A 23085-nucleotide genomic window follows, 5' to 3' on the forward strand; every position below is an offset into this window, starting at 1 on the left:
TAAGGCAAGAGATGTGAAGCATACACACACACACACACACATACACACACACCAATCTAAAATTTAATTTGCTGCATAGCATTATGTGGTCTGCTATTCACAGATAGCTAGAAATTATGTAAAAGTAAGAGTTTATTCAGTCATAAATGATGAAAGTCTCAACTTATGCTAATTAGATTGCAAGCAGACTGGTAAAATACTAAAATGCCAGTAAAATCTGTGAATTCAGCTTGTAACTGTCACTAGGTGACAGATACCAATGTGGATCACCAATAATTTTATAGAATCATTCAATTCCCAAGCCCCAACTTCCCATCAGGTAAAAATGTACCAAAATTATGAATATTTCGCAATGAAATTTTATTACATTATTGAAATCAGCTTTTCTACACAATTATTCTGTTGGAAAAGCGTGTTTATGTTTTCATTACTGTGTTTCCACTTATAATTCAGTGATTGTGATTTTTGTGAAGTATATCAATTTAGGAATTATTTAATTCTCTCTTTAATGGCACTATCAAATTATTTTTATTTCTAGTAGATATTTGAAGTTGATATTTAGCTTTTAAATTCATTTAGAACAATCTCAACATGGTTTGAAAAGACTCGTGGGGTTCAACTTCAGCCAGATAATTTGGAAAAATTTCAAAATGCTAAAAATATGTAAAAATAAATCATGTGAAATGGGAATGAAAAATGAACCAAGTTTTTTATTTCCCCTATGGGAAATAACCTTAATTTTATGACAAAATGATATTGTTAGTGGTGCTTCAGGTAGTAGTTTTAGCAGAAATTTTTAAAAACAACTTTATGAGACATAAGAAGCTGGATGAAAGTAAACTGGTCAGGTCAGTTTGAACTCAGTAATCAGTGGGGTCTTTGTTTAAAGCAGTTTATGAATAAATTACTTTTTCAAAGTCAATGAAAAAATCAGAACTGCAAAATATTTTTCGTACCTATAGAGCATTTGACACAATCTTCTTTTAGTGATGAACTTATCTGATAGCATTAACTGCAGTTTTGTTTTGTTTTTTTTTTTCAAATAAGAAATTTTGTTCTTGGAAGCAACAGGAATTAATGCCAGGCCAAGCAGGGTTTTCATTTTTATTGTGTGTTTCTCTATGTACCTTTACTTGAGTTTTATTGTTAATTGCAGAGGTTAGAGTGATTCATTTTGTAAAATTTGTTTTTATTATTGTCAATAATATTAATACATTGTCTTTAACTCTGAATCACATGTGTACTTTAAGGCAGAGATCTGTGAACATTTTCTGAAAGGGTCAGATTGTAAATATTGAATTGAATCATTTTCCAGATAGTAAATGTTTTAGTTTCTACAGCCAGATGGTCTCTGCAGCAACTACTCAACTCTGCTGTTACTCTGCAAACACAGCTCTAAACAATACATAAACCAGTGGGTAAGACTGTGTTCCCATAAGACTTTATTGATTAAAAATATTCAGTGGACAGAATTGGGTCATAGTTTACTGACCCCTGGTTGAAGAGATTTTCTTTCTGTGGAGGCAGGAGATGGATGTCCAAGGAGTTAAGAAATATCAAACTCTTACTGTGTATAATTCATTAGATTTTAGAGGCTCCAAAAGTAAATATTACAACTTAAGTGTTGGAGACGCCTCTATTTACTTTTACTGACTGCTTTTGTAGTAAGTCATTTTGTTGACTGAATTCAATTCTATTCAATTTACATCTACTGAACATCTATGCTATGACACTAAACGGGCAACAAGCATGATACAAAGTGTAACAAGTCCAGTTTCTGAGGCCTAGGTTTGGAGAGAAGCTATTTCAGGTTATTATATTAAAAATAGGCACTCAGATAATTTTTAATTTTCCCTTAACACATTGGCCTTTCATATGTAGTGCTACACCCAACGCGGCTGCTTCCTAAATTAGTTCAGGGGGAAGGGGACATTAATATTGACTTTCCCTGTGTTCTCATCCCAGCACTTCCACCCCAGAACTTTAGATGGCAGTGTTCCTTTTTGCTCACTTTATTTTTACTTAAGAAATTCATTCAAAATCCTGGTGTACTCTGTCATACTGTTTTACTTTGAGGTCTCGGGGAGTGTTGGGTTTCAGTTCCTGTATCTTTCTGCACTATCTGAGTGAGCAGCCATTTCATTTCCCCTGGGGAGAGAGCTGATGTATCTATATCTATACACACTTTATACACTGTAAAGGAAAGAACAGTAGCAGTGATTCATACATTCTTCCAGTCTGCCATTGTAACTTAGGTGAAAAAAGTAATTATGTAGATTTTCTTTTTTAAGTTTAAATGTTACATTGAACATTAATGTTGCATTTTGTAAAATTTTGTTTTAGATTTAGGGGCTACCTGTGCAGGTTTGTTACATGGGTGTATTGCATGCTGCTGAAGTTTGGTCTTCTAATGTTTCCTTCACCTAAGTAGTGAACATAGTACATCATAGGTAGTTTTTCAAACTTTACTTCCCACCACCCTCCCCCACTTTAACAATATCCAGTGTTTATTGTTTCCATCTTTGTGTCCCTGCGTATGCAATATTTAGCTCCTACTTATAAGTGAGCATATGCAGTATTTGTTTTTTTGCTTCTGTGTTAATTCACTTAGGATAAGGGCCTCCAGCTGTATCCATGTTTCTGCAAGAGACATGATTTCATTTTTTTATGGCTGCATAGTATTCCATGGTGTAAATGTGCCACATTTTCTTTATGCAGTCCACCACTGATGGGCATCTGGATTGATTCTATGTCTTTGCTATGGTGAATAGTGCTACAGTAAACATATGAGTGTCTATGTTTAACAAATTTAAAGCAACATTTCTAATGAAAGTTATTAACAATGTCTAACTGCTGGTTATATCATTCAGATTATTAAAGGGCTGAGATTTGAATTCACCAGCTAAAGTTATGGGAGACTTGTCTTATCCAAAGAGAAAAATAAATTACTTTTTAAAATCTGAATATGAGATAAAATGATTTTAGACTGCAAATCTGTGAAACTAGAATTCATAGTAGTTCAGAAACTGATTCAACTCAATTCATTGGTAGATGTATTTATTAGCATTTTTAAACAATAAGATTTGCTGTACTCAAATTTTGTGTGATCAGTGATTTTTGTGATTTTTTTAGACAATGATGATTATTGACAGTTTAGACCATTTGTTGTGACCAAATAGGTGTGCATCTTCCTAAGAACATATCTGTAATATTTTCAAGCTAAGACTTCTTGTATTAACTTCGTTCCTTCATTATACCTTAAAATTTTTTGAGAACTTTTCCACATTGGTAAGATACCATATTTAATAAATTTTATGCCATGGTCTGATATTATTGAAGTAACACAATAAAGTTTACCAAACTATAATATTCCTTAGAATACTTAAAACTCGTAACTTTTATATATGAAATCGCATAGATAGTATCCTATTAAATAGATTAAATTGGAGACATAGCACAATAGTGGTGCTATTAAAATTGACTTCCATGTATGAATGAAATGACAGTGCATTGTTGATGTGCTGGTGTGTAATGCACAACTTATTACATGATTTGAGTCCAGCAATGACCATAAAAGTAAAAGTCAATTAATACAGGTTGAGTATTCTTTTTCCAAAATGGTTGGAGCTGGAAGTGTCTCCAGTTTCAGTTTTGGGGGGATTTTGGAATATTTGCATATATGTAATAAGATATTTTGGGTAGGACTAGAAGTGTGTTGGATTGGGGATTTTTTTTTTTTTGATTTGGCAATATTTGCACATATATAATGAGATATCCTGGGGATGCAACCCAAGTCTAAACACAGAATTCATTTATGTTTCATATATACCTTGTACACATAGCCTGAAGGTAATTTTACTTTTCCCTTCGGAGTAGTGAATAAACTTTGGGTTGTGCACCTATGTTTTGACTAAATGGAATTTTCTACTTATGGCATTGTGTTGGTGCTCAAAAAGTTTTGGATTTGGGAGCATTTCAGATTAAGGATTTTTAGGTTAGGAATGCTTAATCTGTATTGGTCATAGATTTGGTTCCAGCATTAAAGTTGGAGTGAAATGTCCAAGTGTTCTGAATCTTAGGTTGCTGTTTCTAACAGCCCTGGTATAAGCAAGGGCAGAAACAACACAGGTGAGAAATGTTCTCTGGGAAATCTCATGCTGGCTGCTGCGTCTTTCCACAGAATCTGTCACTGCGAAGGGGATGAAGAGAGCCCCCTCATCACACCCTGTCGCTGCACTGGGACACTGCGCTTTGTCCACCAGTCCTGCCTCCACCAGTGGATAAAGAGCTCAGATACACGTTGCTGTGAGCTCTGCAAGTATGACTTCATAATGGAGACCAAGCTCAAACCCCTCCGGAAGGTACAGTATCAATAGGAATTGGTTTGGGAGGGACCATTTGCAAAGCAGACTTGTTTTAGAAATCTATTCCCTTTGCCAGTAAGAGTCTTCTAATATGCTAATATGCATTAAGGGTACGTGTCTTGTGTTGAGCTCATTGCACAAAATTAATCCAAGGGTTTGCAGATAATCCTTCCTTTCTTCTATGTTTTTTTCTTTTATTTTTTTTTATTTATTATTATTATACTTTAAGTTGTAGGGTACATGTGCATAACGTGCAGGTTTGTTACATATGTATACTTGTGCCATGTTGGTGTGCTGCACCCATCAACTCGTCATTTACATCAGGTATAACTCCCAGTGCAATCCCTCCCCCCTCCCCCCTCCCCATGATAGGCCCCGGTGTGTGATGTTCCCCTTCCTGAGTCCAAGTGATCTCATTGTTCAGTTCCCACCTATGAGTGAGAACATGCGGTGTTTGGTTTTCTGTTCTTGTGATAGTTTGCTGAGAATGATGGTTTCCAGCTGCATCCATGTCCCTACAAAGGATACAAACTCATCCTTTTTGATGGCTGCATAGTATTCCATGGTGTATATGTGCCACATTTTCTTAATCCAATCTGTCACTGATGGACATTTGGGTTGATTCCAAGTCTTTGCTATTGTGAATAGTGCTGCAATAAACATACGTGTGCATGTGTCTTTATAGCAGCATAATTTATAATGTTTTATATTCTAGAGCTTCTGATTGATATATTACCTTCAATGCTTTTTTAAAAGTGTGCGTACATAATAGATGTATATATGTATATGCATGCAAAATGTACTTGTAATTCGATGTAATTGAATTGATGAGAACTATGATAGTATTGTGCTTACGGAAGCCAATTCCCAAGAAGGTTACATGATACATTGCCTTAAGCAACATCGACTCATCAAATTTCTTACAAGTTATTTATTAGGTAATAGAAGAGAATGATTTCTTCTATAAAGTGTATACTATTTATGTTTGCTTTTATTTGGGAATTGGTTTAATGCCTCATGTGTAATTAGAGTAGGTAGAAATAAACGATACTATTTTCCATATTGTGCATCAGGCTGTAAGAGAGAGGTAAGTGTATTTTGTATCTATAATGTTTGTCTTCAAATTCCTCATTCGTGTTGTATTTTTCTAAAGAAAAAAGGTAAGACTGTAAGTCAGATACAAAGTTAGTGTCTCACTCAAAGCCGCTGAAGAACAACTTGTAAACAATACAAACAAGGACGATGAACTTTATATAATTCATGTTTGATAGCTGGACTTCTGGATTTTAGCATGTAACTTATTTATCTTCTTGCCTAACTGTAGCCTCACATATACGGCTGCCTCAGTTTCCAAGGGAGAATATTAAGACCACAGTTTAAATGATGAACCATCCTAGAGCTGCTTTCTTTATTTAAATTGAATGCAAAGCGAAAGTTATAGGACATTGCCTGGAAAGAAACACAATGGGTTCCAGAATGAGCAGAGTTGAAATGCAAACAAGAATATTCTAGTACATACCTGATTGCTGGCTAACCATTGCGATTCTTCATTAATTCTGTAAATTGTATATGGAGAGAATCACATTCCTTGCTTTTGTGGTAGCCTCAGTTTTTAAAATCTACAAACGGTTTATAGCCATCAAAAATAACGCATAGAATTCATTTAGGATATGCATGGTCTTTTCTTAACAATGGGTGGCCTGAGTGCTGCAGGGTAACACTGTTTTTCTAGGGCCCGGAGGTGTCAATGCCAGAAATAGAAATGGACCTTGATTCCTTGCCCTTTGCTTCGTCCGCCGGACAGATGCTGAACACTGTCTGCGGTAGTTAAATGACACATTGTACTCCATGATTTTCTAAATGTCTTTTCTTAGTCCTCAGGGAAATACAAATTATTTCATAGAATCTATATATTTCTTCATTTTTTCTCATCTTAAATTTACATGAAATTTTCATTTCAACTTTGTCAAATACACTCTTTTAATTTGAGGGCCACAATCTAGGATAATAACATATTCTAATTTTCTCTTCTTTACTGTATCTATCACCACTACTCATTTTTTGTTTAATTAAAAAACATGATGCTGAGAAGAAACTTGAAAAGTCTTTTTATTACACTGCCAGCTTTTGTAGTATCTAGTATACCCTTTCAATATAACTTTCATCCTTTATTAATATTCCATTCCTAATAATTTACGACTCTCTCAGGAAATCTTTTTTTTCCCCTCAACAAACACACTAGTAAACCAGAGAAAGGCAGCAAATATTTCTATCTTTTTAAATATTCATGATAATGGACCAGGCACAGTGGCTCACACCTGGAATCCCAGCACTTTGGGAGGCTGAGGCAGGAGTATCCCTTGAGCCCAGGAGTTTGAGACCAACCTGGGCAAAAAAAAGTGAAATCCTGTCTCTACCAAAAAAAAAAAAAAATTAAAAAAAATTAACCTGGCATGGTAGCACACACCTATAGTTCCAGCTACTCAGGAGGCTGAGGAAAGAGGATCCCTTGAGCCTAGGGTTTCAAGGTTGTGGTGAGCTATGATTGCAGCACTTGCACTCAAGCCTGGGTGATGGAGCCACACCTTGTCTCAAAAAAAAAAAAAAAAAATTCATGATAACGAATGTGTCACAGCAATCTAGTGGGCACCTATGTACCTACTATCTGTTGATTAATATCTTAGTTTCTTCTAAAAAAATCTTCTTTGATTAATTTGAATAATTGAGTTGAATAATTTTCTTTTATTGATTATTAATATATCAATATATTAAGCATTGATGAAGGACAGCATTTCAACATTGTTTTTAATAGCACTTGTATATGTATAGGGGTGTTAGAATCTGATCCAAAGGTTGCTTCCCCAGCACCCACAGATGTATTTTATTTGAGCCATGGGTTAGTTACCAGCATTTAAGCATGTAATTATTTCATGTGCAATTCCATATATGTGAATTCATTTGAAAAATCACAGTATCTGGCTTTACTGGAACCACATTCCCATATGATAACAACGAGTGGAGCCAAGGGACTTGCTTTCAAATTCTTCACAGTTTTCAGCCTTCCCGCTCTTTCTGATCCTGAGACGGTGTGCCATCTCCACTCATCTGTATACCTCTGTGGCACTTGTGTAGGGATCTGAATCTTCAACTTATTTTCTAACACATGAGTCCTAGACATGAGGAACATGCCTTCTATTCTTCCCTCCATGATGCATAGGCTTTAAAAACCTAGAGAAAGTATTCCAACATCTCACTTTCTCCTTTAAAAATATGAGGCACTGGAATAATACTTAAGAGGCAGTAATCACAGTGATGACCTTCTCAGTCATCAACCTGAGTCATCACATTCTGAGGTGATACAAACCATACAGATATGAGGCGTTTTAAAACTGTTGTAGTTGGGCTATTTTGATGGCACTAAGATTCATCAACAGTTTTCTTTTGGTAGTTTCTAAACAGTTACAGAGAATGCTAGGTATAGCATTTGGTTAGAATATATTTGAAGTACATCCAATTAATTGCCTTCAATTTGGTAATTCTATTACAGTTTATAACATTCTAAAGAACAACCCACATGAAACAATTAATTTAGTTAATGATGTTGAATTTCTGCCATTAGCCAATGCAGGCAGGAGATTCTGTTTAGATTAAATGACTTCTTAAAGTAGAAAGGTACAATTCTGCATAGAAAGGTGCAAATCTTCATAGGCAAACCTTGGGGCTTAATGGTTAGTTTCTAAAGATATCAGCAAAATGTTAACTCATTAATTGCAACTCTTACTCCACCAAAATCTAGTTAGTAAATTCATCAAGGTATTTTAATGTTTCCAGAAGACAATCTTTAAAGTGAAAATAAAATCAAGTGCTTATTCAAGGAAAAGCAATCTTCATCATCTTTAAGTCAGTAGCCCAGCTACTTTTCTAATACTCAATAAAAGTCTCATTAATCTGCTAAGTTATCCAGGGTCAGAAATAATTCTGAGGGCTCAGAAAAGTCAAAATGTCACACACAAAGAAAGCATAGTGACCACTCAGTGCAATTGGAAAATGCACTCAAGATCAACTAGGAAGCATAAACTAATTTCCTATTCTGAAGCTGAAGAATTGCATGGAGTTCATATTTGAGTTACTCCTGACTGGGCGAAATCAAATGTTAAATATGAAACCAAGTTTATGAGGATAGCAAATACTACTGATAGCTTTCTATCTCCCCAAATATATTTTTTCTATTTTCTATATAGAAACTATTTGGCAAATGTACAATACAGGATATGTAACTCCATGCATCTTTTTATCTCTTGTCTCATTTGTAGAAATAAAATAAGATAATGAGTAAATATCTTTGCTTTAGTAATGCTTATGTTGAGCCATATACACTAGCCATTTTTGTAGATCAAAAATAGTTGAAAATTGGAAAGTTCGTAGAATATAAGTTCTGTGTGAATTAACTATGTCAAATAAAAAAAGTAGTCATCTTGGTATTTCTACTTTTCCACTATAATTATTTACAGTGCTGTAGTTGACATGCCTATTTTTAAAAATGAAGAACTATCTTTAACAAACACTGTTAATTCCTTCCTTGCCTTAATTTGATGTAGCATTCGTCTTTCAAAAGAGCCAAGCACTGGTGCAAGTTACCATAGCAGGTTAACTGCCCCAAATTTGTTATTGATTATTTGATGATTATTATTAATGATGTCTTATCATTAATAACCTTAAAATTGAACACAAAAAGGGATAAGACCAGATTCCTAGCTAGAATCTTCCTGCACCCTTTGAATGATGTTGCCTAATGACAAAAATAAATTCAAAATGCACAATTTTCTTACCATTAAGGGGAATTTGCTATTTCACTGACATGACCACCACATACTGAATTCCTTCTATGGGCCAAATATTTAGCATATATCATTTAACTAATTCAGTTTTCATTACAATCCTATTTTGTGTGGGCATATCAAGACCCTTTTACAGAGGAGAAAAATAAAATATCATATCAAACTCGCTCAATATCACACAACTCAAAGCTCCCTGATTCTAAAGCATGTTCTCATTGCACTGTGCTACTCTACCACCAAATAGCTGAGACATTCTCTCTTTAAACATCAAAACTTTAATTCTTACTTAAATCATTCCTGGTAGAAGTCTTTTAAAACAAATCATTCTAAAAAAATTTTTTCTGAAGTCATCTTTCTTAAACAAGAATATTTTACCCAATGTATTTTCCTCATATCTCAAGTATATCATTGTATTCACACCAATTATTTTTCAGGTGGAAAACATTAACAACTTCTGTATCTTGAAATACATATAAGGCTGTTTAATTTCACTCTGCTTTCTACATCCTGCTATGTTTTAAAAGCCTTTCTATCTGGGTTTGTTGTTTCTCTTTCTTCTCTGTTCTCAGAGCATCAGCTGTCATTTCTGTTTCTCCAATAGTCCTTATTCAACATTTAATGTAGCTACTCCTTTTCTGCTTTAAACAACATCGACACCAAGAGTTAGGGCTTACAAAAATGGGTCTACAGGGCCAGGTGCGGTGGCTCACACCTGTAATCCCAGCACTTTGGGAGGCCGAGGCAGGTGGATCACGAGGTCAGGAGTTCGAGACCAGCCTGGCCAACATGGTGAAACCCCATCTCTACTAAAAATACAAAAAAATTGCCCGGGTGTGGTGGCGAGTGCCTGTAATCCCAGCTACTTCAGCTACTTGGGAGGCTGAGGCAGGAGAATCGGTTGAACCTGGGAGGCGGAGGTTGCAGTGAACCAAGATCATGCCGTTGCACTCCAGCCTGGGCGACAGAGCAAGACTAAATCTCAAATAAATAAATAAATAAGGGTCTACAAAAGACAATTCTGGATGAACTTCTGTTCTTTTGATCATTGGCAAGAGTTTTAGTGTGCATGGACATTCTGAAATCATTCTATGGTTCTTTGAGTTATCTTTGGCATTCTTTTTAATTAATTCTCAATTTTACTTAAAGTACTTGAGATTACATGATAAGAAAGCCCTGAGCAATGAAGTTTTGATGTCTTCAGGCTATTTCCCTATCATAGGAACCCAATTCTGTGGAGCAGATTTGCTATTCCATTTATTCACAAATATATAAGCCTGAAAGCAATGAAAATTTCTGCCGTAGTATAGCTTAAAAAAAGCTTTCCTGCAATGCTTGCAAAAAAAAAAATTCATACAATTCACAATGCATACTCATTTCCATTCTATTATTATATGATGCCTAAGGGAAGTCTAAATGACTGAGAATACTCTAGGGAACATTTCTAGGGAAATGATTTTGTTTTCAAACCTATATTCTTCAAATCAGCCAGATAAATTTTCCACAACAAATTTCTCACTGTCCAGTGGTGGTATTGTCTACAGTCAAACGCCCCTCCCTTTACTTTCTCACTGCTTCATTTGTTAAAAAAGAAGAGTCCAGTAGGCTACTTAAGCTGTTTGCTATGAAAAAGACAAAATAAGTAGACTAAAAAATAACAAAAAATTATTAAAAGAAAAGTATTTCAACTTGATTGGAGCATTAATCATGTTACTAATTTTTTGTCTTGTTTTGTTGTTTTTATTTGTTTTATTTCCTTAACTCTTAGAAGGACAATTCTTGCTCTTAGAAGTACAATTGGTATTTCAACTAAGATAATATTCCAGTGTGAATAGATTACAATGCCAACATGTATCAAATAATTAGGAGATGAAAAATACAGGTGTCTCATGATTTACTCTAATAGAACTTGGGATTTATCACATGGATTGTATCTTTTGCCTTTAAATAAAATACTAGTAGGTCAATTTGTCTTTTGAAATTTCAAAGAAATTCACCTGAGATTGGTATTATAGAGTAGCTTGTTCAGATAGAAATATTCTTCTCTGGGCAGCAAAAGAGCTTATTCTTTTGGGAACCATCCATCCATAAACATAGTTCTCCCTCTAGTCAGAGTTCAGTTCACATCGCCAGCAAACTATGTTCTGAATGATTGTTCTGAGAGACCTCCAATCATGCCCAGTTTATTAATTCTCTCAACTTACTGTATTATCTACTATATGCCAGTCATGTTCAGTAGTGAACAAGATAGAACAAAACCCTACCCTCAGGGAGCATATAGTCTACTGCAGAAGGATGGAACAAGATGAAAGAATTTTCTGTAACTGCGGAGGAAATGGTACAGGCAATTCAAAGAGAGAGCTGTACACCATCATATGCTTGATCTTTGTAAGACAATTCATAGCTAAAGATATGCAAAGCAAAAATAAAGCCAAAAATGTTATAAACACATAGAAAATTTAATGTCTCTCTCTTTTGTTCTCTGTGCTTCACAAAACCAGGACTAATCAAAAAGTGTTATTTAGCAGTTAAATATCCAGGACACTACTGGGGAGAGAATTGGGAATACAGAGCAGGATTTGATACAGGCTGTCACAAAGTAGCCTTAAATAAACAACTGCTGAATAATAATTGTTGACTGGATAGATTAAATGGAACTTATTTTTAGTACTTCCTTATTAGTAGATTGATACACTACTTTAATTCTGTTAATTGTTTCTTTCTTTGAAAACTATTGCTGGGAAAACACAACCTCACTTGCTTAGTAAGAATGTCACTCTGTGTTACTATTACAGATATGAAAGTAAATTCTTAACTCTAAAAGGATACAGATCCACTTCTGAGAAAAATCCGTTTTTTATTTTAACAAGAACTAAGAATACACAAGAACTAACAATACACAAAATGGAGCTTCTTTTATTCTGGTTTTTGAAACATAAACTATGTTTAAAATGATGAAGTCAATATTCCAATGATCTATATGGAAAGCACAAAAAGCATCAAGTTAGAGTGTGCAGAAGTCAGAAGCATACACACACACACACACACACACACACACACACAATTACAACTAAAGATTTCCCCAAAGCATCATCTTATGATTGAGTTTTAAATTAATTTTACATTTAAATTTTTATTAAGTTAAATATATTTCTCTCTCAGCTGTAGAGATGTTTTTCTTAATTTGAGGAAGTTCAAAATGCAATTGAAAGCTGTATTAATAACCAAGCAGAAGAAAGAATTTCAGAGCTTGAATACTGGTGTTTTGAACTCACCCAGTTAGATGAAAATAGAGAAAAAAATTTGTAAAAATGAACAAAGTGTTCATGAAATATAAAATTATATAAAGCAACCAAACCTACAAATTAGTGGCATTCCTGAGAGAGAAGGAGGGACGTAAACAACCTAGACAACATAATTTAGGGAATAATTCAAGAAAATTCCCCTAATCTTGCTAGAGGGGTAGACATCCAGATACAAGAAATCCAGAGAACATCTGCAAGATACTATATAAAATGAATATCACCAAGGCATGTAGTCACCAGACTGTCCAAAGTCAACATGAAATTAAAAATCTTAAAAGCAGACACAGAAAAAGGTCATATTACATACAAAAGATAACTCCATTAGGCTAACAATGGACTTCTCAGAAGGAATCCTACAAGCAAGGGGGTATCAGAGGCCCATTTTCAGCATTCTTAAAGAAAAGAAATTGCAGTCAAGAAGTTTATATCCCACCATACTAAACTTCACAAGCAAAGGACAAATAAAATATTTTCCAAACAAGCAAGCACTAAGAGAATTTGTTACCACTAGACCAGTCTTATAAGTGATCCTTAAGGGAGTTCTATTTTTTTTTTTAATTTATTTAAACACACAACGTGCAGGTTTGTTACATATGTATAGTTGTGCCATGTTGGTGTGCTGCACCCATCAACTCGTCAGTACCCATCAACTTGTCATTTACATCAGATATAACTCCCAATGCCATCCCTTCCCTCTCCCCCCTCCCCATAATAGGCCCCGGTGTGTGATGTTCCCCTTCCCAAGTCCAAGTGTTCTCATTGTTCGATTCCCACCTATGAGTGGGAACATGCAGTGTTTGGTTTTCTGTTCTTCCAATAGTTTGCTGAGAATGATGGTTTCCAGCTGCATCCATGTCCCTACAAAGGACACAAACTCATCCCTTTTTATGGCTGCATAGTATTCCATGGTGTATATATGACATATTTTCTTAATCCAGTCTGTAACTGATGGACATTTGGGTTGATTCCAAGTCTTCGCTATTGTGAATAGTGCCGCAATAAACATATGTGTGCATATGTCTTTATAGCAGCATGATTTATAATCCTTTGGGTATATATCCAGTATTGGGATGGCTGGGTCGTATGGTATTTCCAGTTCTAGATCCTTGAGGAATCGCCATACTGTTTTCCATAATGGTTGAATTAGTTTACAATCCCACCAACTGTGTAAAAGTGTTCCTGTTTCTCCACATCCTCTCCAGCACCTGTTGTTTCCTGACTTTTTAATGATTGCCATTCTAACTGGTGTGAGATGGTACCTCATTGTGGTTTTGATTTGCATTTCTCTGATGGCCAGTGATGACGAGCATTTTTTCATGTGTCTATTGGCTGCATGCATGTCTTCTTTTGAGAAATGTCTGTTCATATCCTTTGCCCACTTTTTGATGGGGTTGTTTGTTTTTTTTTTTTTTTTTGTAAATTTGTTTGAGTTCTTTGTAGGTTCTGGATATTAGCCCTTTGTCAGATGAGTAGATTGCAAAAATTTTCTCCCATTCTGTAGGTTGCCTGTTCACTCTGATGGTAGTTTCTTTTAAACATGGAAACAGAAGAACAATACCTGATACCACAAAGCCACACCTAAGTCCATAGTCCTACAAAGCAGCCCTATAAAACAGACCCTATAAAGCAACCACACAATAGAAACTACAAAGCAACCAGCTAACCATCTCATGATAGGATCAAAACCTCACAAATCAACATTAACCCTGAATGTAAATGGTCTAAATGCCCCATTTAGAAGGCAAGTTGTATTTAAAACAAGAAAAAAGAAAACACACTCATTTGTCTGCTTTCTTCAACAGACCCATCTCACATGTAGCGACACACATAGGCTCAAAATAAATGGCTGGAAAATTATCTACCATGCAAATGGAAAACAGAAAAGATTATGGGTCACTATTTTTATATCAGATAAAGCAGATTTTAAACCAATAGTTTTTAAAAAACAGTACAAATAGACAAAGACAGATATTACATAATAATAAAGAGTTCAATTCAACAACAAGATTTAACTATCCTAAATATAAACACTCCCAACATTGAAGTACCCAGATTCATAAGACAAGTACTTATAGATCCAAGAAAAAAACTTATCCACACAATAATAGTAGGGAACTTCAACACCCCACTGACAGTTAATTGAGGCAGAAGATTAACAAATTCTGGACTTACATTTGACACTTGACCAATTGGACCAAATAGACATCTACAGAGCACTCTGTCCATCAACTACAGAATACACACTTCTTGTCATGTACACACAGAACATACTCCAAGATGAACTACATGCTGACCCATAAAGCAGAATTCTCAATAAACTAAAAAAAAAAAAAAAAAAAAAAAAAAAAATCGAAATCATACCAAGCCTACTCTTGAACCATGGTAAAATAAAAATAGAAATCTATATCAAGAAGATGTCTCAAAACCAAACAATTACATGGAAATTAAACAACCTAATCCTAAATGACTTTTGTGTAAACAATTACATTAAGGTAGAAATCAAAAGTTCTTTGAAATAAATGAAAACAGAGACACAACATATCTTAATCTCTGGGATGCAGCAAAGGCAGTGTTAAAAGGAAAGTTTATAGTGCTAAACACCTACTTCAAAAAATTAGGAAAATCTCAAATTAACAATCTAACATCACACATAGAGAAACTAGAAAAACAACAACAAACTAACCTTAAAGCTAGAAGAAGAAAAAAAAGAACTAAGAGCAGAGCTAAATGAAATTAAGAACCAAAGAGCATACAAAAAAATCAGTGCAACCAAAAGTTTGTTCTTTGAAAAGATAAACAAGATCAACAGGTCACTAACTAGATTAACAAAGGAAAACAGAGATCCAAATAAGCACAATCAGAAACAACAAAGGTGACATTACAACCAATCCCACAGAAATACAAAAGATGTCCAAAGACTGTTTTGAACACCTCTGTGCACACGAACTATAAAATCTAGAGGTAAAAGATAAATTTCTGGAAACCTGCAATCTCCAAAGACTGAATCAGAAAGAAATGGAAACCCTGAACAGATCAATATCAAGTTATGAAATTGAATCAGTAATAAAAAAATAAAAATAAATTAAAAAGCCCCAAACCAGATGGATTTACAGCCAAATAATACCAGCTATACAAAGAAGAGCTGATCCCAATTCAACTGAAAATATTCCCGAAAATCGAGGAGGAACTCCTCTCTAACTCATTCTATGATAACATCATCACTCTGATAAAAACCCTGGCTAAGACACAACAAAATAGAAAATGATAGCCCAGCATCCTTGATGAACATAGATGCAAAAATCCTGAAAAAAATTAGCAAACGAAATGCAACAGCATATCAAAAACCTAATTCACTATTATCAAGGAGACATTATTTCTAGGATGCAAGGTTGGTTCAACATATGCAAATCAGTAAATTTGATTCACCACATAGACAAAGTTAAAAACCAAAACCATGTGATCATCTCAATAGATGCATAAAAAGCTTTCAGTGAAGTCCAACATCCCTTCATGACAAAAACCCTCAACAAACTAGTCTTAAAAGGGACATATCTCAAAATAATAAGAGCCATCTACATCTAAAGAGCCCTACAAACCCACAGCCAACATCATACTGAATGGACAAAAGCTAGACGCAGTTCATTTGAGAACTGGAACAAGAAAAGGATGCTTAGTCTCACCACTCCTATGCAACATAGTACTGGAAGTGCTAGCCACAGCAACCAGGCAAGATAAAGAAATAAAAGGCATCCAAATAGGAGAGGAAGAAGTCAAACTATCTCTCTTTGCTGTCAAAATGATTCTAGACCTAGAAAACTCTAATGACTTTCAAAAGGCCTCCTGGAACTGATAAACAACTTCAGTAAAGTTTCAGGATACAAAATCAGTGTACCAAAATAAGTAACATTTCTAATTTCTCAAGTCTTAACATCAAATACCAAAAGACATTTTCTCTAACTTCTTAGTTTAATTTTTTGAAATGTAAGATGGTGGAAATCAACATGGCTTTTCTGAAGATAATATTTTAGATTGAACCAAATTCCTATTGGATTGATAAGTATGTGAGAAATAAGAAATACTTTGATAGTATCTGTCTGGACTGATGGTGCCTAGCTTCTTTGTACATGCATCAACATGCAAGTGTGAGATTATCAACATTAAAATAAGGCAGATGGCTGAAAGATTTCATGCTAAAAGATAATTAATCTCTCCCAAGTAAGCCTCCTTCTGGTCCATATTTTTCTCTGAATGGCACCATCAGTGGCTTCACTTCTGTTGTTTCCCACATGAACATACTACTCATAGCCTAATTATTCCAATGTTGTTATCTTTCACATGAGTATTTCAAACTAGACAGCCACAGAGGAGAACTGTGAAATATATAGCATGAGAGATTATAAAATATGTGGGAAAAGCAGGGCAGGAGGTAGACAGATGCTGAGGAATGCATACCCAGTATTTTTTCCTCATTCTTGATGGTGAAGAAGTGAGTGATGGGCTAACTTTGTCATTCTGACAGAGATCCCTCCACATGGAAATATGAAACAAAGTAAAAATAGGTTTACCTAGAACACAACAGTGCTTCTACTATAAGGAATTTCCTCCCAAGGACTTTGTACTCCCTTCCCATGGCGCAAACAGCCCTACACTTAGGGAATGATAAATAGTTTTAAATCATCTTTTAACTAAAATATAAGGAGCATAGCTTAATAAAAAGAAGAAATAATTTCAACACTAAAGGAAAGAGTACTTCTGACTAGGAGTCAGAAGGTTGGGTTTTAATTCTGGTTCTGCACTTAACTGCTTTGAGTCTTGTCTCAGTTTCTTCATCTGTAAAACAAGGAGACTGGTAGGGTATCTTTAAAGTTTCTTCCAACTTAAAATCCTGTGATTTTGTGAAAAGCAAAGTGAAGAATCAATTTATTAAAAAAAAAAAGGAAGAAAGAGACCTCACATTCAAATGCATTTTAAATGTTCAGAAGAATTTTTAAAAGATATAGAGAAAATGCTTCATGTCTACAGTAGCTTAGTGGTGCAGGATAGGATGCTGTGTAAGAGGGGAGTCCAAGATCTGAGTGACAAAGAAACAGCCTGTGTCTTAATCTCTCATTACCCTTTAAAGCAAACCATGGTGAGAAAAGCAAGAAAGACTCTCTCTCTATTTTTTTAAATTTAAAAGTAGAATTAAAATAGTCGAGTTAAAACAAGGAAGAAGAAAGAAGAGAAGAGAAGGAAAATGTTTGAGGCCATTAGCATTTAGGAGGCATCCTAAAAAGTGACTGCAAGCCAGATGTAAGTACCTTAGCTACACTTTCTTTTTTCCTTTTAAGTTGTTGGCTAGTGAGTAAAGGTCACAATAAAGCAAAACCAAGTGACAGCAAAGCTCTTCTGCAGCCCTGAGACATACATGAAAGATTTTTGACCCCAAGAAAAGAGGCTGGATGGGCTGAAAGCAATTTTCAACTTGGCACAGTGAAAAAACAAACAAACAGACAAAACCCAGTATAGATTTAAAATCTAAGCAAATCAGTTTAGTTAACCTAAGAAAGATAACTCTGTTTTCTTAAAGGCTACATTTTCTGTAAATGTTAGTTCAATACAAAAACTGATATTTTGAAGGAGTATTTTTATCAATAAAAAAAAGTTAAGAAATTTCGGAGCTAGATCCTTTTCTGCATCTAGGAAATGAATTATTTCCTAAAAGATTGCTGAGCAGAGAGGACTCTGTTCATATAGAAGACCACACAACAGGCAACTAGGTCTGAAAGACCACACTGAGAGGGCTCCAGTATCATCCACTTGTGATTCATCATTTTTACCTTCTTCATTCAGTAAACAAATATTTACTGAGCACCTGCCATGTGGCCAGTCATTGTACCTGGCCCTAAGATTTTAGTGATGGGCAAGATAAGAATCTTCTGACCTCAGATAATTTACATTCTGGCAGGACAGAGATGGAGGGAGGGAGTTGGAAAATGAGTTAGTCAAAATAATTTGAAACAGACTTGAAAATGGTATGGGGAATGATTCTAGTAATTCCAGACAGGGCTAATTCCAACTATTAAAGTATGACACAAGGGAAATTTGTGGGAATTTTTAGCTGAAGAAATCTTCAATTTCAAAGCTGCCTCTCTGTTCCATTAGGGGAACAATTTAATGAAGAAAATTAAGATTAAAAGGTTGTTGACTGTAGGGAACCAGGGCTAGAAAGATGCATAAAGATTACCCTGCCCAAGTTGGATGAGGAAAATTACTAACAGTGTCTGTAGAGATCTGCTTAGTCCACAGGCAATTTACTTTATATCAGGAACCAGACAGGTAATAAAAATGAATGAAGAGATCTGGTTTTATGATGAAAAATAGCAGATAACAGAACTGAGGGATACGGTAAGGAGTGGTGAGGTCTGTAGCATTCTGAAATAGATGTGCCTACTCTCACGGGGGATGTTCCTACTAAATTCTAGTTGACTGTTACCAAAACTCTTTTGCAAACGAAGTGAAAATCCCAGATTTAATCTCTTACCACTTTTAAAATAATAGTAAGTAATTCAAATTCAAAAACTCTTCAGGCAAAAGAAAAGAGGTCTGAAGGCTAGATTCAGTCCCCAGGCGAAGAATGTATAATCTCTGTGAGGTAGAAATGTTCGTATAACTCTGCAAATATTTTCTTATTGGAATACAGTAAAATACAGTGGAAAGAATCTAGATTTAGTGTGTGGAAGAACTGGATTCACCTTCCCCACCATGTAGTTGTTTGCTGGCTTTCGGTGAGTCCTGTGACTTAAGACAGTTTTATTTCAAGACAGGGAAAGGAGGTAGAGGGTTTTTCAACTTTGGGGGATTCTGTCAAATAAAATGATGTCAGTAAAAGTACTTTGTAGAGTCCTAGAAAATAATGGTATTATTGTCTCTACCATCCCTCCATCATCAACACTGTAGCGGATTCATTCTTTTATTCTTACAAAATCAATATTTAGCATTGAATCCACTTTAAGGCCAACAAGAAGGTAGCATGCACATTTTAAAAGAGCTATTTCTCAAGCACTAGATGATTGTGGGTGTTCAATGCATTGATTAATTTGCATATCAGTCATTCAGAATGTATGGCCATCCAGATAAGGGTTATGCTGGCTTAAGTTTACAATCTAGATTATCTATAAAGAATTTGCTGAGCAAATTAATAAAGTGAGCACGATTAAGATAGAAAAACAGTTAAACCAAAACCTCTTCAGGAGTTCATTTTTAAAAGTTAATAAAAACAGGTAGCCTTGTCTGACATATTTGAACAATATTTATCTTATGCTTACTTTCTAAAGGGCTGTACTAATTGTTCCAGGCAGTCATTTGTATAAGTGTACCTGATAAACTAATAAATCATTGTATATATGCATTAAAATATTTACCTTAAAGACTTCTCTTACAAAGTAATCCAATAGCCCATAATTTTAGTCTACTACATGACCAGTGTAATGATTAAATCTTGAGCTCTAGAGTCAGCAGCTAAGGTTTGGGTTCTTAAAAGTAGTCATTGTAGCTTTATAACCTTAGATAAGCTATTTAATTTCTCCATGCCTCTATTTCCTCATGTGTAAATGGGGATAATAAGAATATGTACCCCCTTAGATGGTTCATAAAAGAGCTAAATAAGATAATGCATGCAAAACACTTAGCATCATATCTGGAACATGATGAGAATAAATATTAACTATCAGTATGTCTAAACTATAAGTTAATTTCACCTTTTTAGCATTTTTGATAGTTCTAGAATTTTTGTTCGTGTCTTTGAGATTACAAGTGGTTTTCAAAGCTGTTTAAGGTAGTAGAATCCCCCTCCCACTTCAAAATATAATCTTATTTAGAATTCAAATATATGAAAAACTAAAAGGACACAGAGTAGACAGAGACACTACAGTGTGGCTATCGTGACCCGGCTGATTGAACTATAGCATTCCCAGACAACCTCATGTCAGCAAAACCAAGCTGTGCACATTGAGGTCATCCAATTTTTACCGTGGAAGAGCTTAGAGTGTTTAAATGTGTGTTCCAAAAGACCATGTACACAGATTGCTATGCAGTATCAACCCTCCACCTTGATGATCCAGTGATAACTATTTGGTTCAAGAACCGCGAAATGGAAGAAGCAGAAGTGAAAAACTCAGCAGTGACTGACACCAGGAGCACCAAAGCATACCATTTCAGTGAAGGAGGAGAAACCTACTTGGCCCCAACTGCTAGAGACACTACCTTTTGAGTTCTGGAATTTAGATGCCTGATGCGCCTGATTCACCTTAGTTTTCCGGCACTAAGCAACCTTGAACAACTGCAGCTTCTGTTTGGAGTTCACTGTGGGATTCTTAGCTTCAGGCCCAAAAGAAACATCTAGGAGTCTCTGGTCCTCTTTGGATCACAGCTCCCTGTGACAGCCACAGACCAATTTGTGCAACTGTATGCCTTAAATGTGGAAGATAATCCCTGCAGCTAGATAAGTATTCCTTTCCCAAGGTATACTGGCCTAAAAGGGCTGGCTGCCCCTGATTTTCAGTATGACTTCAGCCACTCAGCTCCTGAAGAAGGTGTGTGCTCCAAAGACTCATTGTCATAAAAATATTTCCAGACACCTTTAATGGGTAGGCTCGAGTCTTTTGAAGAAGCCTAAGCTCAGGAATTTATTTCTGTAAGAAAAATAATCTCCTCGTTTCCACATAGCCTATATCTTCAGTCTTCCGTAGAGTGCCTCCTCATCCACATTTCTGAATCACAGGCCTTATCAGGTGACTTTGGAGAAATAGTAGAAACTAAGACCCCAGCTTAAGTTGATTTCAATGAAACACTCCAACCAAATTTAACCAAATTTTGTTAAAATAAAAATCAAAGAATTATTATTAGTTTTGACTGCATAGATCCCTTGAAGGGGTCTCAGGGTCCCTAGATGACACTTTCAAAAGCACTGCTCTAGAGTAACAGTTAATTTACTTAATGAATGCCATTTTATATAGTTATAATTTCTTATATTGATATAACCAGTGTAGCCATACACTTATATTGGGATGTTATGGGAAATGGGAGTAAGAAATGGTATGGCTAAGCATTAAGTCATCAACAATAATGAGATCAAAAGAAAAGCTGTAATATTAGTGAGCTGTCAATAGCAATAGAAGACCATTATATAAAAAGATGGAGGTAAATATTGGGAGCATTGTTTAACATACTTGAAAATGATTATCTTGAGATAATGGAAAAGAAGCGTGCAGAGGAATAGAGCAAGAGATTGTCATACAGTGAAATTCTATGTGGTTGTTAAAATGATACTTTTCCTCTAGGTACATGGCATACATCTCAAAAAATAGAAATAAAAAAAGAATCAAGTCTTGTGTGTCTTGTGTATTAGTCTGTTTACATGCTGCTGATAAAGACTGGGCAATTTACAAAAGAAAGAGGCTTAATGGACTCACAGTTCTACACGACTGGGAAGGTCTCACAATCATTGTGTAAGGTGAAAGGCACATCTCACATGGTGGCAGGCAAGAGAACTTGTGCAGGGAAACTCCCCTTTATAAAACCATTAGATCTCATGAGACTTATTCACTATCACAAGAATAGCACAGGAAATACCCACCCCCATGATTCAATTACCTCCCACTGGGTCCCTCCCAAAATATGCGGGAATTATGAGAGCTACAATTCAAGATGAGATTTGGGTGAGGACACAGGCAAACCATATCATCTTGGTTCAGTACGCATAAGGTGGGGCACAAGATTCTGCATTTCTACCGTGTTCCCAGTGGTGCCAGCACAGGACCGTGTTTTGTAGCATTGACTCAGGGAGAGAATGATTAATAATACATTTTTCAGTCATTCTGAAAATATCAAGAAGAAAGTCTCAGTTAGATGCTAGACGTCATTGGCATAAAAATGGTTCTTTGTTTTTATATGGAATTATGCTGCCACACTTCATTTCTTACTTCCCTATTATTTATTTGTGGAAGAGATTTTATTCTTCACTGAATATGCTGTAGCTAGAATTTTTTACTATTACACTTTAAGTTCTGAGATACATGTGCAGAAAATACAGATTTGTTACATGCATATACATGTGCCATGGTGGTTTGCTGCACCCATCAAGATGGGTTCTATTTTCTTAGATTAAATTCCTGGTTCATGTTGTCCCTAAGAGTGTTTGTATGCAAGGTGTGTTGTGAACCTATTAACTTGTAAGGTAAAAGAATGTAGTAAAGCACAAATTATGGCTTTATACTTGTGTTGATTTTCTGCATTCTTATTGATTTAATGGGAAATTCTAATATTTAGGACTGAACCAAAAGCTGTACATGATTATTTCTTTGGCAAATTTCCCAAATAAGCTTATTTTTCTGCCTGGTATATAGTCAGTGAGCCATTGTTGATGCTATGTGTGTTCACTCATCATTTCTAAAGATACTTCTAGCAAACAAGGCTTTCATTCAACCACTGGTACCCTTTAAACTATTCATAGGCTTAGAGTGATGGTTTGTGCTTCCACCAGACATAAAATCTGATGAGTAACACTGGCCTTTATTATAGATGGTGGGTCCATCTATTAGA

The 23085-nt window shown here is 35.3% G+C and overlaps 1 protein-coding gene across 22 annotated transcripts in view; it reads left to right on the forward strand.

Annotated features, from left to right (window-relative positions):
* Positions 1-23085, forward strand: part of MARCHF1 (membrane associated ring-CH-type finger 1) — an 833115-nt gene that overhangs the window by 767419 nt on the left and 42611 nt on the right. For all 22 annotated transcript variants that reach the window (XM_071092868.1, XM_071092866.1, XM_071092864.1 and 19 more), the window contains one exon: positions 4181-4361. In XM_071092868.1, coding sequence (XP_070948969.1) covers positions 4181-4361 — 181 coding nt within the window. The remainder of the gene's footprint in view (positions 1-4180; positions 4362-23085) is intronic.

This window comes from Macaca nemestrina, chromosome 3 (genome assembly GCF_043159975.1).
Source record: "Macaca nemestrina isolate mMacNem1 chromosome 3, mMacNem.hap1, whole genome shotgun sequence".
Classification (NCBI taxonomy): Eukaryota; Metazoa; Chordata; class Mammalia; order Primates; family Cercopithecidae; genus Macaca; species Macaca nemestrina.